Source organism: Phyllobates terribilis, unplaced genomic scaffold, assembly GCF_046119375.1.
Source record: "Phyllobates terribilis strain yellow unplaced genomic scaffold, ASM4611937v1 Scaffold_1__5_contigs__length_1240528914, whole genome shotgun sequence".
Classification (NCBI taxonomy): domain Eukaryota; kingdom Metazoa; phylum Chordata; class Amphibia; order Anura; family Dendrobatidae; genus Phyllobates; species Phyllobates terribilis.
Window position 1 is genome coordinate 225937715 of NW_027362761.1, and position 17481 is coordinate 225955195.

Consider the following 17481-nt stretch of genomic DNA (forward strand, 5'->3'; position numbering starts at 1 on the left):
GGTCACTGGGAAGCTTGCAGACAGCGTGTTGGATGGCTTGGATGCCTCCGTTGCGCTCCTATTTTTTACATTAGCCTAGATACAACTTGTGAATGGTCCTGGATGAAAAGAAACCTTTTTAATTTCATTCTCTGTATGCTTTATGGGCGAGGCACAACACACACATGGTTAGATGAATATATGTTTTATTGCACATTTTTGTCTGGTGATGGCTAAAACAGACAATATCTGCATTAAGAAATCCTGTGTGCCGAAGTGATCCGTTTGCCATTTAATAATACTCTGTAACTTCAGACCTACGTTATATTCCGTTTATAGGGTGCTACTGTATCCATTAGCTTAAAATTAATCACTGTAAATGGGAGTCTAAAGCAGGCAGTCCCTCTAAAAAAGAAAGTATTACCAGGAGTAATAAGCATATCTTTACAAATCTATACGTGTGACTGTCTTTAATAGTGGCCATTAACATCCCTCAGTTACTAGTAGTGAAGGAGTGGCAGTGCCTAAATTACTATCATTAGGCTAGGATTTCAGCATTGTCACGGCTGCGGACGATGCATGTGAATGCCAATAAAAGTGATCTCCGTGCACAATTGAGGCCGTCAATTCTGAAACATTGGCACCCTTCTGTGTGCCCGAGTGATAGGACCAGGCAGCTGGGCTCATTTCTTGGTTTGAGTGATGACAGCTTAGCATGAATTTCCACCTGTCATCGCTGGTTAAGACAAAACACAGCCTGTCAGAAGCCTCTTGTAACACTTAGAGAAAATATGTGAAAGTGGAGCTCATAACCCCTTCCCCAAACTACAATTAATGTTTGTGGGATCACCGACATACCCGTAGCAGTGCTTGCTTGGAATAATCTGTATGCAAGTATGTATTCTCTATTTTGAGGCATACAGTAAAACCATGCAAGGCCAAACTACTAGCATGTCCTATTACAATATTGGGGCTAGAGTATAAAAATGAAACACTAGCCATCAAAAACTAAATCTAAGAATTTATAATATTGTAGTAGCCACATAGAAAATGTGCTTGTTTGCAGAGAGTAATCATAATCTGAAAGCATAGACAACTTTTGTATCTGATGGACAGAAACCCTGGTGTGCATGTGATGCACCAGACACTCAATGCGCCTCAATAGGCTGTTCAGTGGCCAAAAAAGGAGGCAGAGCTGAGGCTACGTTCACATCATGTTTTAGCCACATGTCATGTCAGGGCTTCCAACTGAAGCCCTGAAAAAACGGATTCAGGTGTATCCGTCGATATGGCCTTTGAATTCAATGAAGCTTTCGGAGTCACTTTCAGCAGTGTCCGCCTTTTTGAGACAAGCACACGCAGTTAACCATGTTTTTTTGCCCGCCTTAAAAAAAGGTGGACACTTCCAAAAGGGAGGTCAGACAGAGAACAAAGTGAATCCATCTGTTTCATTAAAGTTAATGGCCTATTTAGGGGATCCACCTGAATCCTGGTTTTCAGGGCTTCAGACTTTAGACCCAACAAAGCCACTGGCGTCTGTCTGGCTTAAATGTGATGTGAACTTGGCCTAAAACAAAATCTAAAATAGTTTTGTGACAAAGATGATCTGTCATCAGATGAAAAGTGGCCAGTTTTTACCCTCACTTTATTCTCGCTGCTCACCACACAGTTCCAGAGATATGAGCCTTTTTATTTAGTGCTAATGTCACTGGTCTATACGAAACGAGGGCGGCTTTAGGCCACTCTACATGATTATCTTGTAAGTAATGCCCCCCTTGATGAAGACCATAAAAACTACTGCTAAATAAAAAGGCCAATATCTCTGGGACTACAGGGTAGATTTTAAAAAATAAGTAAATACTAAGGGGAACAGCAGAAATAAAATAAGAGCAAAACATGGACACTTAAACTGGTGACAGGTCATCTTTAAAATATACTAAATTGTGCCAACATATGGCCAAAATTTAGCCTACCAAGATGTGTCACAAGGAAGCAAAGAGTGTAACCTTTCTAGCAAAATGTGCCAAATTTATCTCAGTATGCATACCTGTGAGAAATTTTGCACATCCTCCAAAAATATTGTGCTGTAGGTTTCAGTAAAAATCTCAGAGATGATCCTTCTTTAGCACTAAGTGTTGACCTCTTTGCCGGCAGCATAAAAACTACTGACACAAGAAGATGCTGTGTAAGTCTTGTTCATAGGTAGATGAAAACGAATACAAAATGACCAAAATCATCCGGCAGTAATTTCACAGGCAGCAAACGTAAACTAAACTAAGGAAACAAATGAGTATCCCACCTTTACCCAGCAATATATTGAAAGAGAATCAGTCACAGGAAGATACACACGTGGTCAAAGGTGTTGGTACCCCTCGTTTAATGGTCACAGAAATAAGCAGGGTTGAAAAGCAATGTCTGACTTTCATTTGTTCATTTTCATAGATTTTTAATTTATTATTACTTTTGTCAGATTCAAGTTATTTCTGTGATCATTGCGGGTTTTTCTTTCATTAAACGAGGGGTACCAACAATTTTGACCATGTGTGTATAATCACATTGTAAAGAAATCTGCTGTTAGGTAATCATTGAACAGGCTTCCATATAATATAACATCCACATGATCCTCCAATTGGTTGTCCAGGATTAGGAAAACATGATTGCTTCCAAAAACAGCCCTATATCTGTGTACAGATTACCCTAAGTTTAGCTCTGATTGGGAATGAAGCAAAATACCAGAGACAACCTAAAGATCGGTATGGTGACATTTCTGGAAAAAAGCAGCCATGTTTTGTACTACTGGGCAACCTCTTTATTTTACCTTACAAAGGTGATTTAAACCTCTCTTAATAGTAGCAGGTAACGATTTATACTCATAGTACACCCAGGCAATAAAACAGTTTACATGAGGTAATCATGCATTCTGCAATGGACCTTCTCCTTGATGTGACATAGGATACTTGATAGAAATTCATACAACTCCTTTGTGCAATATGGGGGAAGGATGTACGTTGTATGCAAACTGGCCACCTCTCATCTAAGTACACATATATGTAGAACAGCACTCCAAAGTCTTACATGTCTGCCACAACCATAGAGTTACTGAAATACTACAGAGCCAACAAGGATACTGATTTTGTAATTCTTACTCATCACATGAAATGCTTAGGTTCAAGAGACCCTTCAGCAGGTGGGGTGCGTATTGAGGTCATGGGGCAATGTTGAGAAGGTGTTAAGTGTCCCTAGTGTGATGGACCTGATAGTATGTAGAATGCTACTGCTTTGTGGCATAATCATTATGTTTCCTTTTGCAAGAAACAATGGCAGTCAACCCACCTTGCAAACTCTGGCAATCCTTGGTATCAGGAGCTTATTGAAAAATTCATACTCTACAGAGACTTCAGTGAAGAAGAAGTAAACCTTGTCATCATCGCCTTCCGGGTTATTCTCAGGAGCCCTGATAACATCCGCATGCACAAATGTTGGTTCTATGAACAAATAACATAACTAATAATCATGAGAACACTGAACAAAAACTAACTGTACTTTACCACAATAGTCATAACAGTGACCTTCACACAAATTGCACACTGCAGATTTCAGAATTAAAATAGTTTTGCTTAAAGGGACTGTGTCAGCAGGTTTTGGCTATTAAATCTGACAGCAGCGTAATGTAGGAGCAGTGATCCCAATTCCAGGGATATGTCGCTTGCTGCAGTTGCAGTTTTGGCACATGAATGCTAGTAAGCACATGAGTGGTCACGTGATGAATGCTGGGACTGTGAAACACAGCGGAATCCTAAGGATGAGTACATTACATACAAATAGGTCTCCCAATATTGGACTCCTTTACCCAAAGTCCGAATTGCCACACACAGATTCTAATAATTATTACACAGTCAGATGTCCAAAAAGCTAGAACTGCTTGCCAGATTACTGATGATGTCTTTTCCCTGTGTAACAACATGTCAGCTCTTCAGGAATGTATTTCACCTTGCGACCCCCGCAGCGACAATATGCTGCTCACCATCAGTGATGACAGTTGCATGGTTATGATTGAGCATTGAAAAGAGGTAGGGAAAAAGCAAAGCCTTTAGTTTTGGTGATCGTTTGGCACGTTTAGTCAGGGAAAGAATACTCATACCTGGCCACTAGTTTTTCCCCATAACCTATTGTGCCCATTTAAGTTGGTGTTAAGCGACTTTGATTACATAGATAGATAGATAGATAGATAGATAGATAGATAGATAGAGTGAATATAAATGCGATGACAGTGTTGTTGTATGAATGATACAAACTGCAATTAGCAGACCACATTGAATTAGGAGACCACAAAGACAACAATGTCTAATGGCCTCTCTTGCTATGAAAAAAACATGAATAGTGCAAGTGTGAACATAATCTGAAAATAGATAAAACGTCCGGATTCCCGACTTACCGTTAAGCCAAGGTACAGCATACTCGGTCCTTAAGTAGCTTGGTTGTTGAGAGTGTCTACATATGATTGGCTCACTTCCAAGGAAGGTAAAAGATGTTCCAGAGTACAAATCTCCATCTTTTGGAGGGAAAAAAAAATAAATTATATATAGTATATATTTCTTTTTACACACATATACAGACACACAGCAAGAAATAAGTATTGAACACATCACCAATTTTCTAAGTAAATATATTTCTAAAGGTGCTATTGACATGAAATTCTCACCAGATGTCAGTAACAACCCATCCAATCCACACCGGCAAAGAAATCAAACCTTAGATGTCCATAAATTATGTTATGTGTGATAATGAGAAATGACACAGGGGAAAAAGTATTGAACACGCTTACTGAAATTTAATTAACACTTCGTACAAAAGTCTTTATTGGTAATGACAGCCTTAAGATGGCTCCTGTATGGAGAAACTAGTCGCATGCATTGCTCAGGTGTGATTTTGGCCCATTCTTCCACACAAACACTCTTCAAATCCTGAAGATCCCGTGGGCTCAGTCTATGAACTCTGAGCTTTAGTTCCTTTCATAAATGTTGTATTGGTTTCAGGTCTGGTGATTGGCTAAGCCATTGTAGCAGCTTTATTTTCTGTCTCTGAAGCCAATTGAGAGTTTCCTTGGCTGTGTGTTTGGGAGCATTGTCTTGCTGAAATGTCCACCCTCTTTTCATCTTCATCATTCCGGTAGATGGCAACAGATTTTTATAAAGAATGTCTCGGGACACTTGTCCATTCATCCTTCCTTCAAATACACGAAGTTTGCCATTGCTGTATGCTGAAAAACAGTTCCCACCTCCAAACTTCACTGTTGGTATGGTGTTTTAACATGGTGTGTATTATGACATCGAGTACAATTTTGGTCTCATCTGACCAGACTATATTCTCCCAGTAACTCAATGTTGTTGAGCAAACTTTACACACGCTTGAACGTGCTTTTTGCTCAGTCTTGCGTGGTGAGCGTGCAGACAGGCCTTGGAGGTTGTGTGCATTACTTTTTGTTTTCTTTGAAACAATTATACCTGCTGATTCCAGATCTTTCTGTAGCTCTCCACAGGTGGTCCTTGGCTCTTGGACAACTCTTCTGATAATTATTTTCACTCCTCCGTCTGAAATCTTGCGGGAAGCACCGGGTCATGGCCGGTTTATGGCAAAATGATGCTCTTTCCACTTCTGAATTATGGCCCCAACAGTTTTCACTGGAGCCTTCAATTGTTTAGAAATTCTTCTGTAACCAATGTGATCAGTATGTTTTGCAACAAATAGGTTGCGAAGGTCTTGAGACAGCTCACTGGTTTCTTGTGTGGCACCTTAGTAATGAGACACCTTTTTATAGGCCATCAGTTGAACCAGCTAATATTTTTCAGTAAGTGGCAGGACTGCTTTCTAATTACTGATTGATTACAAATGGTGTGATGACTTTACATGGCTTTTTGCACCTCTCTTGCTTCATGTGTTCAATACTTATTTCCCTGTGTAATTTCTCATTACTGCACATAACTTATTTTATGGACATCTATGGTTTGATTTCTTTGCCCGAGTAGATTAGATGGGTTGTTACAGACAGTTGGTGAGAATTTCATGCTAATAGAACCTTTAGAAATATATTTACTTAGAAAATTGGTGACATGTTCAATACATTTTTTATGTGTATGTATATACACACACAAACACACACAATTTGTTTTCAAAGTATTGCAACTGTAAATTGTACAAACATTAAAAGGGAAAAAAGCGGGAACTGTGCACATATTTTACATACTCATGTCTTTGGAAAACTAGGAATGTATTGACCTATTGGTTTATAATAATACCAAGTAGCTAATGGTGTAACTGCATCCCAATCTTTAGCAACAAATCAGACCCATTAAAGCAGAAAATTAGCATTATCCATTTCTGAAGCACTACCAGAAATAATGAAAAAAAAAAAAACACCACTAAAAGGACAAAATAAATCCTGCATTTGGCTGAACGTGTATGCGTAAATTAATGGGAAGAACAAGCATTTGAAACTAGCAAGTACAGTTATTTTGCTGTTTATTTTTTATGTGGATTATACACATTATTAGATTAAAGAAGAGATTATATTCATGGCCACTTACCAACCATTACTGAAGTGTAACTTTGTGCAGGGTCAAATGGACACTTTCCTCTTCCATCTTCATTTTTGCCCAATAGCTTAAAGTTATTTAATTCCTATAATGGCATAAAAAGCAATTTAGGATATTTTCCAAACAGGCAAAATGACCAAAAGAATGACCATGTTCTTGTAACAGTATCTCTAGTGCAAAACGTGATAGACTGCATATTAGTTTACTGCCTCAGAATGCCTGGCATGTAGCTTCCCGATAGCAAGTGTGCATCTTACTATCCTGTGTAAACAGGTGACAACTTAAAAGAACTAACCAGAAGGTCGCAGACAGGCTGAAAAGCATTGGTTCCACACACGAACAAAGCATTTTCATTATATAGCTGCAACACACGAATGTAGTTCAGACACTCAGTCTAGAAAAGAAAGATAGGTAGAATTAGAGAACAGTATAGTCATGACCTATCATTTATAGGAAAAGCTAGGGAACAAAAAAAAAAAAAAAAAAAACAGAAAACTGCATGTTACAAATGTAATGAATAACAAAAACACCATAAAAATGCTTGTAAAACTTGAAATCCAAAGAATTTTTTTGTACGAGCGTTTAAAATAGCGTGTGAGAAGATGCCCTTATAGTTAAAATATAAAGTACCTGTTTGGATTTGCCCTTTCGGAAACACTCCTCCTTTTTCCCTTCGGTAACCTTCCAGTAAGCCTAGGTACAAAGTATGTATGGTTACAAGTAAGCCTAACCTTACCCATTCGGCATAGCTGTACAGTATACAGTCTTAGAAGTTATAAACATTAAGGCAATGACAATAGTAGGAGAACGGATAGGAGTCAGATCATTATATATTCTGAGGTATTGGGCAGTCACAGTCAATCTGGGCAGGAGAACCTTCAGGGAGACAAGTCAGAGAGAAAATCAATGTCTGCTAATGTAAAGGTTTTAATCAGTAGTTTCCTGACTGGCTATCTCTTTGCAAATCTAGCATTGGATTATCTTCCTAAAATCAGTCAGCCAAGGGTGTCCAACAGAGCACAAATACCCAGTCATCAGATCCTGTCCATGTGCACTTGCTCAGTCAACTTTTGGGTTCCAACTTCCTAACATTGTGAAATGTATTTATTCAGTTTCCTATCATATGAACTTATTTCAACTTTATCTAAACTTTGATAAAGCTAAAAATGTTGCCAACACGAATGTTATGGCCAGGACTAAGACTATTGAAAAGTAGGACGCCGTTTAACAGGCTGATGATCCAAAAGAACGTTTCATAACACTCATCCCTGATGATTGCCCCATGTAAGCAGGGCAGTGATTAGCCATTGTGTGATCGTCTTTTATACTGGCTAAAAGATAATAGTTGTCAAAAACACATCTTCCTGCAAACACTGGGAATGTACCAACAATATACAAAGAGTATGGAGACCGAATGACTGTATTACCGATCATTCAACCCAAATAGAGGTCTCTAAATCAAGCGGCAAGTGACTTGTTATATTGTCCATCGGCGCTTGTTCAGACAGGAAATCTACCCGTACAAGTCAGCCAGTACACAGTATAGTGTACGAGAGATCATGTTATGGAAAACTACAGCCTTGCTCCCAGTCATTATTTATGGATCTCTGAATTATTAATTTAAATACTTACTAATCTTTGCCAGATATAAGTAGAGTCTTCAGCTGTGTGCTGTTTCACCCCCAATGAAAATAGAGGATGAGTAAGTGTACAAAAAAATAATCACTTACCTCATGCTTCTTTTCTGATATATTAAGTGAATTCACGGCAAAAATCACTTCACGGGCTCCAATGTACAGAATATCCTTGTTGTCACTTAGTAACAATGAGGAATAGTTATATACGTCTTGTACTTGAAAACGAGTAAGGCTAATTTCTGCAAAAACAAAGAAAGAAAGGGGAAGGTAGATGTAAAATCTATACATACATAATATATTATACATACATATTGCTTTATAGAGGAAATTACGTGACAGCACATAATATAAAGAAGTACCCATAAGACTCCATTCATGAATTATCAAATTATTTCAGGTTACATGATATTTTTATTACGGAAAGGAATAGAGAGACTAACATAATGAAATGCGGGGTCTTATATACTTCGTGGGTATCAATGGAGAAGGCCATGCTGTAACTGGAATGCCTTTAACGAACCTCATAATTAGCCGGAGTGAAGAAAATGTGACTCATTATAGTCAGCCACAGAAAATAAACCTTGAAAATAATTAAAGTGCGAGCTACAAGAAAATAACTGCACACCATCACGTTTCATTAATGTCGAAATACATTGCAATGAAGGAGTTAAAAAGGAAGCTTGAGGCTATAATTATTCTTAAGAGTTACTTGAACAGCTGTGCGGGCAAGAGTTTACCAATCACAGTAAAAATAATATGTTTAAGAGGTGTCACAGCACGGAGAAATCAGAGCCGCAAACAACTTATAAGTGTGACTCAGGCAGGGAATTAATCCAAGAGCAAATCAATCTTTACCTGTATCTTGCCACGTGAGTCTCGGCATTGGAGCAAACGCTTCTGTCCTTAACACAAGCGCACTCACAAGAGCACTCAGAAAGTACACAGCCATCTTCATGGAAGTCTTCAAGTGTAGCAAATACAGGTTACAACCCAACAGTTGGAGAGAAGAAGAAGCGGCCACCCGATCACAAGTATGGAGAGCCCATTATCTCCAAGGATAAAGTGCTGTCAGGAGTACGCCACAATGTGACTGCGCTCACAGTTCTTCTTCCTTTATGCATCATCTGAAAGAGTAATATAGGAAGTGTGTAGAGATGGCTTACATGGCTAAAAAAGGACTTCCTACACATTCATATGTACATCAAGGAGGGGAAACTGCCTGTCTAACAGGTGCGGTATACACTAAATACAGTATATCCTTCATTTAGGTTACAGTTCTAGAGATGACTACTTCTACTACTAGTTTTTATTCATCTTTGCAAAATGAAATATTTTAATTTCTACATTTTTCTCAGAATATTCATTTAAAGACTACGGACAATTTTACACAGATTAGCTTCCTAAATACGATGTAAATACTTATCCCCAAAAATGACAGAAGTGATTCTCTAAGTGATATATTTTTTGGTTAGCCAATAAAGGCATTTGCAAGCTTTCAGAGCACAGAGGCGCCTTCTTCAGGCAGGTTTACAAATGAAGAAGGAGCCTCTGTGCTCTGAAAGCTTTGCAAATATATTTTTTCTGGTTAGCCATTAAAGGTATCACTCCAAGAATACTTTTGTCATTTTTGGGCATAAGTATTTACAACGATTTTTATGGCTAACACAGTACCACAATATAATTTTTTATTGTATATGTTTCTAAATACAAAATAAACAGGATGAAAAAAATAGTCTATTGAAGGGAACCTCAGAAACATAACTTCCTTGCATATATAAGGGGAATCTGCAGGTAAATAGCATTTAAACCCTATATAGCCGGCTTACTGGAGCAGGGGCTATAGGGAGAAAATGAAGTTATTATCTTCTAGTCATCTGTGCGGTGCAGAGAGCTGTTACAGTCACCAATCACAATACAGTATAATCACTCCCCGACACATTGACACACACTGATATTACTGCACACTCATTGTATGGTGAGTGGTGACTGGAAACAAGCGATTGCTGGACGGCTAGAACTTCATTTTTTTCATTTGGCAGCTCGAGTCAGTAGACTACAGAGTTTAAATAATATCTACCAGCACACTAACCCCAAATCTGCAGCTAAATAGTGTTTCCAAACGTGACAGGTTCCCTTTAAATATCGCCTATCATTTTGCTGCTGTAGTAATTCTGTGCCACTCCCTTAGGACATGTTCCCACTGTCTTTTTCCATTGGTCAAAAAGCGTCAGTTTTTCAAGCAGCAGATGCTTTAGGAATTGCTCTTTTTCTCTGAAGGTTTCAGTGTCTGTCTCTTTATTGACATTTTCTTAAATCCACTAAAATGAAGAAAATGTTAGTGTTTTCACTTCAAAAAACGCCAAAGCATATTCTGGGCAACATTTTAGCCTTCTCATTGGCTTCTAGTAAAATATGGCCCAGCTTCGTAGCAGAAAATGCCAGAAAGAATGTTCATGTTACTTCCTTTAACCTCTTGGCATCCTTTATAGCCTGAAGCGTTTAAAGGCCTGAACATATGAACAGCTAGTAGTTTTCTTATACAAATGAATAGTACCATTTATTTGATTGCGATGTTAGCCATTTTTTCAGCGCCGCCCAATAAAACTGAAGAAAAAGACAATGTTATAAACACAGCTGGATTTCCTGCTGCTTCTGAGCTGGCAGTGCTAGTCTCATGGCCACTGTCAGCTGAAGGTGCCTTCTCTCCATCTGCGTAAAAAAGGGAAAGCAGTAGAGGAATGAAGCTGTGCAAGTACATGAGAGCTAGTGCAGGCAGTGTATTCTGGACTCACAAATGAGCCATGTCTGAAAATAGAAGCAGCCTGCAAATTCTAGTATGTGTGCATTTTTCACCAGAAATTCTGCAGATCTGAAAGGTGTTTCCGCTGTGTCTTACAATTCATGGCCTTTCCCATGGATAAACTTCAAAAGGGGGAGATTTATGAAACAACTAAAAAAATATTGTCTTTGTTGCCCATAACAACCACAGAACAGCTTTCAGTTTGCATTCTGCTCTTGGAATATGGCAGCCGCACTGCGATTGGCTGCTGTGGCCAACAAAGACAGCCTTTTAGGAAGTTTTCATAAATCTGCTCCCAAGTATTCATAAAGCAATGATCTGCCCTCCAGAGTACTAGCGATGTAGGACATCAGTGTAAAGCACTACAGGAGCAGGAGCCACACTAAGCTATGCCGGCACAAAATCTTTTCTAGTAAATGTTAATGGCTGTTAGTTTCCCTAGAAACTTTAATGTTGGGGGGGAGGGGGGAGGTCAATGATGAATCCAGGGCAGGAATATACACAGAAATAAGACTAGTGATTACAGCTTAATGCATGGTTCTAGCAGACAATCGTCGCTCCATGTCTGCAGGAGTGAAACATGTTGTGCTCTTTCCAGGGCAGGATAATAGCTGTTGAATGATCCTGCACAATTTAATTTTACTTTCCGTACACTAAATGTGGAGAGAATGTGCCAGTGTCTGCTGCTTACCAGCGTGAATGAAATCTGGTACACGCATATTAAACACTAGCTGGGAGAGTTGCTCTTTGTTCGGAATTGCTAAGCAGGTCAACGTCTCACATTTCTCCAGCATCCATTTGGCAGGACATTTATCATTCTCGTCACAGAACAATTGTACTCCGATACCAACAAGTACGAGAAAACAAAGGCTCGCTAAATCTGGGCTGCCATCTCTCCTACAGCCGGTTGCTAGGAAACCTTTCAACTCTGAAGCAGCTTGTTGATGCTCATCATTTATTAAACTGCGAGCAGTGAAAGGAAATGTGCAAATAAATGCAGCGCTAATTTACTCCAATGTAAGCATGAAGATGTGCTAAGCAAGAGCAAACCTGTACGGAAGGAGAAGGAGACTAAGGCTGTGTGCCCACGATGCGTTTTTCAAGCGTTTACGCTGCGGAAATTCCGCAGCGTAAACGCTTGGGAATCGCTTGGTAAACCTTCCCCCATGGTCCCCAATGCAATTACGCACTTTCAATGCCCATGCTGCGGATTTTTCCGCAGCGTTTATGCTGCGCTCAAAAATACGCAGCATGTCAATTAATTTTGCGGACACGCAGCGTAATCGCCGCCATTGACTTGCATTAGAACGCGCCAATTCCGCAAGACTGCATCTGTACTTGCGTAATTGGCGCGATCTAAGGTGCGGATGGTACCCGGGTGTAGAGGAGAGGAGACTCTCATCCAGACCTGGGTACCATAGAATCTGTAAAAAAAAAAAAAGAATTTAAAATAAAAAATAAAGTTTGTACTCACCTTCCGATGTCCTCCCGGTGTTTTGTCCACGCCGTCCGGTCTCTTGCAATGCTCGCGTTGTTGTGAAGGACCTGCCATGACGTCACTGATCACATGACTCAATGACGTCACTGCAGGTCCTTCACACCACCGCGAGCATTGCAAGAGACCGGACGCAGCAGAGATGACACCGGGAAGACACCGGAAGGTGAGTATAATCTTTTTTTTTTTTTTTTTAACTACTTGGTCACACTATATAAACTTGTCAAGCACTTTTCCAAGTGATGCTCAAAATCGCTTAGAAAACTGCTTGAAAAAGCGCATGCGAAAACACATGTAAAAACGCTTCTCCCTGGCAGAGAAAACGCATGTAAATCTGCATGCGTTTTTTTCTGCTAGAGAGAGGCAAAAACGCTCTGCATCAAATCTGCTACGTGGGCACATAGCCTCGACACTGCACTACGGAACGTGACGTCAACCATGGAGAGAGGCATGGTGGCGACTGTAGCTGTGCTGTGCCACAAACAAGACAACACTATGCCATACATGCAGCAATAACTAATATTTGCTCCTATTTAAAAAATAAATAAAAAAAAACCACACATGCAGACAATGCTTTTAATACAGCTATAGAGAACTATTTACACCATTATCTGTTGACCAATGAGGTCTTTCCGGGACATTTGTTGTTTTTTTTTATTCTGTAATTGTTGGATGTGCTGGTAGGGAAGTCATTCACACCAGAAACCAGGTCTGCCTCCCACCAATGGAAGCTTACAGATACTTTTATTATATATCATTTGGAACCTATAGGCATGTGTCTGTATTTTTGAACCAACTGTTCATAAATACGTTGGGAATCTGCCTAAAGAGAGCATACTATTTAATGTAGCCCTATTAGAGTAATTTAAGTACCCAAGCCAAGCACATGATGCTATAATGTATGATATAGTGCCAAACATGCCATGCATAAAATTATCAGCATTGGCATGGTGGAGAGAAATGATGTCCATAACATCCATTTGCCGCTTCCTCTAGTCAAGAGGTGGTGCAGCAGAGGGGACTGCTCACTGTTTCCTCGGTGCTAGCATGCCCACTCAACTGTGATCGAAAACGCCTCTGGCAAGAGCAGCTATGACGGGCAGAAAAAGGCAATCAAAGCTTCGTGGGAAGCGAGGAGATTGTGGCTGCAGCTGTTTTAGAAGTCAATTTTTCCACCATAGTAATGCTAATCTTTTCTACCGGGTTATGTTTAGAATTGTATTACCATCATATAGTGACATCTCCCGGCTTTAGGTGTCCTTTAGACAAACTATCAGAAATTATGGTTGGTGGAGGTCCGAGTCTGGAGACCAATCTCACCAATCAGCAGAACAGGAGGCACAATCACTTAGCTTGGGACCAGGCACTTGTCGACTTTCCTTCAGGAGCACTACAATGTACATAATTCCATATGGCCATAAAAATCACTCCTATCCAAAACATCACTGAGGTCAAACTGGTAACACTGGTTTCAATGCTAGCAGCTCTGCACTGGCAGCTATGGACAGAACTGTATGCACTGAAGTCAATGTTGCTTAATGTGCCTTTTTGAATATATATATCCTATACTTTGCTGTTGCTGAAAGCAGTCTCGTTGTCACATTATGCCGTATGCACCTGTTAACTGACATGTGCAGGGACAAAAAAAATGAATGTCACAGAGCCACATGCAGCTACCATAAAGAAAATGTATAGTGACAATAAGTGATAAGAGCCCAAAGCCTTTGTAAAAGACAATACATTTATATTCTTACTGGGATTTCTTTAAAACATAAATACAAACCTGCTCCTCCACTTGCACATGTTCAATGTAATTCAGCAATTCACTCACTTATCTTGACCTGTAATGTGAAAAGAAAACAGAAAAGGCGTTCTGTAAGTCACATGCTATAAAGAACCGTACGGCAGTTTAGGTGCAGATTTGTTAAGCATCTGATAGAAGTGACATTGCGGCGTTACATGCTTTGGGGGGTTGCCAAAAAATAATCTTTGCTGGGAACAGAATAGTCAGAGCGGAATGGATACATTGTATACCTAAAGGACCTCCTAAATCGCCTCTGTACTTAACAGCTTGTTTTCTTTGATGTAATCCTTTTATGGATAGAAACTATGTCAATGTGTTCAGGATAATTGAAGCTATTACAATTAGTGACGTACTGTGCGCTGCAGCCATACAAGGAACACAAGAAGCACACAAATCCCTTATGCGTCTTCAGACTGATTCACAGGTGTCAATTTTTAATGATTTTCAATGTAATTTTTAAGGAATAAAAAAAACATTCTCAATTGACGACGATCCTAATTAACCACCATTAATGGTACTATAGAAAAATACTTTGCTAAGTTTTATGGTGTTCATTTATGCAAGCTTGTTTTCTTTACACGTATTGATATTACAGACAAATATGATTTTGGTTTTCCGTCATGGAGGTTTAGGAGTACTGTGTCTCCTTGTAGAGACCATGAGCTAATTAGCTCTCCTCTAGATGGTAGAAAGCTGTATCTCTAGTACCACCAGATACAGGTATTGATCCTACAGAAAAATCTCCCTAGTCAATGTCTGCCCCAAACAAGCTTTGCAACATAACCAAAGTCGAGTTAAATATCCTTAGCTATCTTATGTTGAGGGTCTCATTGAAGGGTCGGTTTTCGTTAACTATTCTAGAGCTGTTGTGCAGTACTCTGCAGCAGACACTACACTTTAGAGCTGGAAACCACAACTCTGTTTAAACAAAGGCTTTATATCAGACTTTCACTGGAGCTTGGAACAGCTGATCGCTGGGGTTGCCATGTGTCGGACCCCCACCATTCTGGTATCCAGTGGATAGGTCATCAATGTTGCGACCAGACAACCCCTTTAATAACAAAAAAGCTCTGATAGATTTCCTTTTGGAAATGGAAGAAAATGTGATACTCTTGGGATGCAAATATCCAAAATATGAGTGTGCTGTGCTACAGAGACTCATACAGTGCAGTAAACTTAGGGAAGAATGAGTGAACATTAGTAGTCACTGCATATGCTCAGGATAGGTGACAACTTCTAGATTGTTGGGAGGGGGTAAGGGGGGCCTCTAAGCACCCAACTGTACATTTCAATGGAGCGGCAGTGTGCATGCTTCTCTGCTCTATTCATTCTGTATGGGACTGCCAAACATTGCCAAGTACAGCACTTGGCCATATCCGGTAGTAATATAGAGAATAGATGGAGCTCCAAAGCATTCACACTGCCGCCCCATACAAACGGGACAGAAGTTCCACTTTCAGGTGATTGGTGGGAATCTGACCGCTAAATACCACACTTGTTCAACAAAGTGAACACCAATCCTGTGGATAGGTGATTATTTCTTCCTGGAATATCCCTTTAATTGAGCACTGTAAATGTAGCAGTCATAATAAACTGTGCACCAGGGTTGTGGAGTCAGTAAGTCAAACCTCTGACTCCGACTCCTTAATTTCCATGACACCGACTCCCTCATACACGGCTCATGTTTAAGTGATAAATTTACTGTAGCACAGATTCATCTCAGCTAAAAGTCTAGACCCTTAGATCAGGAATAGGACATTTCATAACTTTCCCAAATTCTTATGAAAAAATATTCCCCACAAACTGCATTGAACTACTGTACCCAATTAATTATATATTTTAGGAGTCGGAGTTGGTACATTTTATACTGACTCCAGAGCCCTGCTGTGCACAAGTGATGGCAAGTGTCCATGAGCAGAGACACTTACCTTACACTTGTAACCATTATAAAAGTCAGCGATTGAGAATTTCTGATATAAAATTGCTGTTTCTAACTAGGACTTTTAATAAAATAGTTGGGTAGCAGATGGTGGTTTCCGTTTGCACTTTAGTTGGTCAGTAAGGCAAGTAATCAGCCGATGCCTCCTACCTGCACTTTATTGCCACATGGATGCCCATTGCCCTCCTAAACCACACAATCATTTACTAAGGACAGTAAACAGCACAGTGCTGTGTACTTACCACAAACAGAGACCCCATGCACAGGGCTTTACATTAACATCACCCAGTAAGGAAACTTTCACAACATTAGGGATAGAGTTTCTACATTTTCATTAAGACTAATGAATCTGAAGTTCTGTTCTGCCTATACACTTCTTATACCATCCATATTTCACTATTGAGAAGATAATGGAGGATAAAAATCGGTATCTGTGAAATACTGTAACATCTAGTCCGTCCAATATAGGGGATACAGTTATATGAAAAAGTTTGGGCACCCCTATTAATCTTAAGCTTAATGTTTTATAAAAATTGTTGTTTTTGCAACAGCTATTTCAGTTTGATATATGTAATAACTGTTGGACACAGTAATGTTTCTGCCTTGAAATGAGGTTTATTGTACTAACAGAAAACGTGCAATCTGCATTCAAACAAAATTTGACAGGTGCATAAGTATGGGCACCTCACCAGAAAAGTGACATTAATATTTAGTAGATCCTCCTTTTGCAAAAATAACAGCCTCTAGTCGCTTCCTGTAGCTTTTAATGAGTTCCTGGATCCTGGATGAAGGTATTTTTGACCATTCCTCTTTACAAAACAATTCCAGTTCAGTTAAGTTTGATGGTCGCAGAGCATGAACAGCCCTCTTCAAATGATCCCACAGATGTTCAATGATATTCAGGTCTGGGGACTGGGATGGCCATTCCAGAATATTGTAATTGTTACTCTGCATGAATGCCTGAGTAGATTTGGAGCGGTGTTTTGGATCATTGTCTTGCTGAAAGATCCATCCCCTGCGTAACTTCAACTTTGTCACTGATTCTTGAACATTATTGTCAAGAATCTGCTAATACTGAGTGGAATCCATGCGTCCATCAACTTTAACAAGATTCCCGGTGCCGGCATTGGCCACACAGCCCCAAAGCATGATGGAACCTCCACCAAATTTTACTGTGGGTAGCAAGTGTTTTTCTTGGAATGCTGTGTTTTTTTGCCACCATGCATAATGCTTT

At 39.6% G+C, this 17481-nt stretch overlaps 1 protein-coding gene across 4 annotated transcripts in view; it reads right to left on the reverse strand.

Annotated features, from left to right (window-relative positions):
* SEMA4D (semaphorin 4D) overlaps positions 1-17481 on the reverse strand; it is a 93867-nt gene that overhangs the window by 31722 nt on the left and 44664 nt on the right. For all 4 annotated transcript variants that reach the window (XM_073671012.1, XM_073671013.1, XM_073671009.1 and 1 more), the window contains exons 2-9: positions 14288-14345; positions 9065-9333; positions 8303-8448; positions 7203-7265; positions 6868-6966; positions 6564-6657; positions 4415-4531; positions 3313-3464 (exon numbers count right to left, since the gene is read on the reverse strand). In XM_073671012.1, the coding sequence (XP_073527113.1) occupies positions 3313-3464; positions 4415-4531; positions 6564-6657; positions 6868-6966; positions 7203-7265; positions 8303-8448; positions 9065-9164 (771 nt within the window). In that variant the 5' untranslated portion in view covers positions 9165-9333; positions 14288-14345. The remainder of the gene's footprint in view (positions 1-3312; positions 3465-4414; positions 4532-6563; positions 6658-6867; positions 6967-7202; positions 7266-8302; positions 8449-9064; positions 9334-14287; positions 14346-17481) is intronic.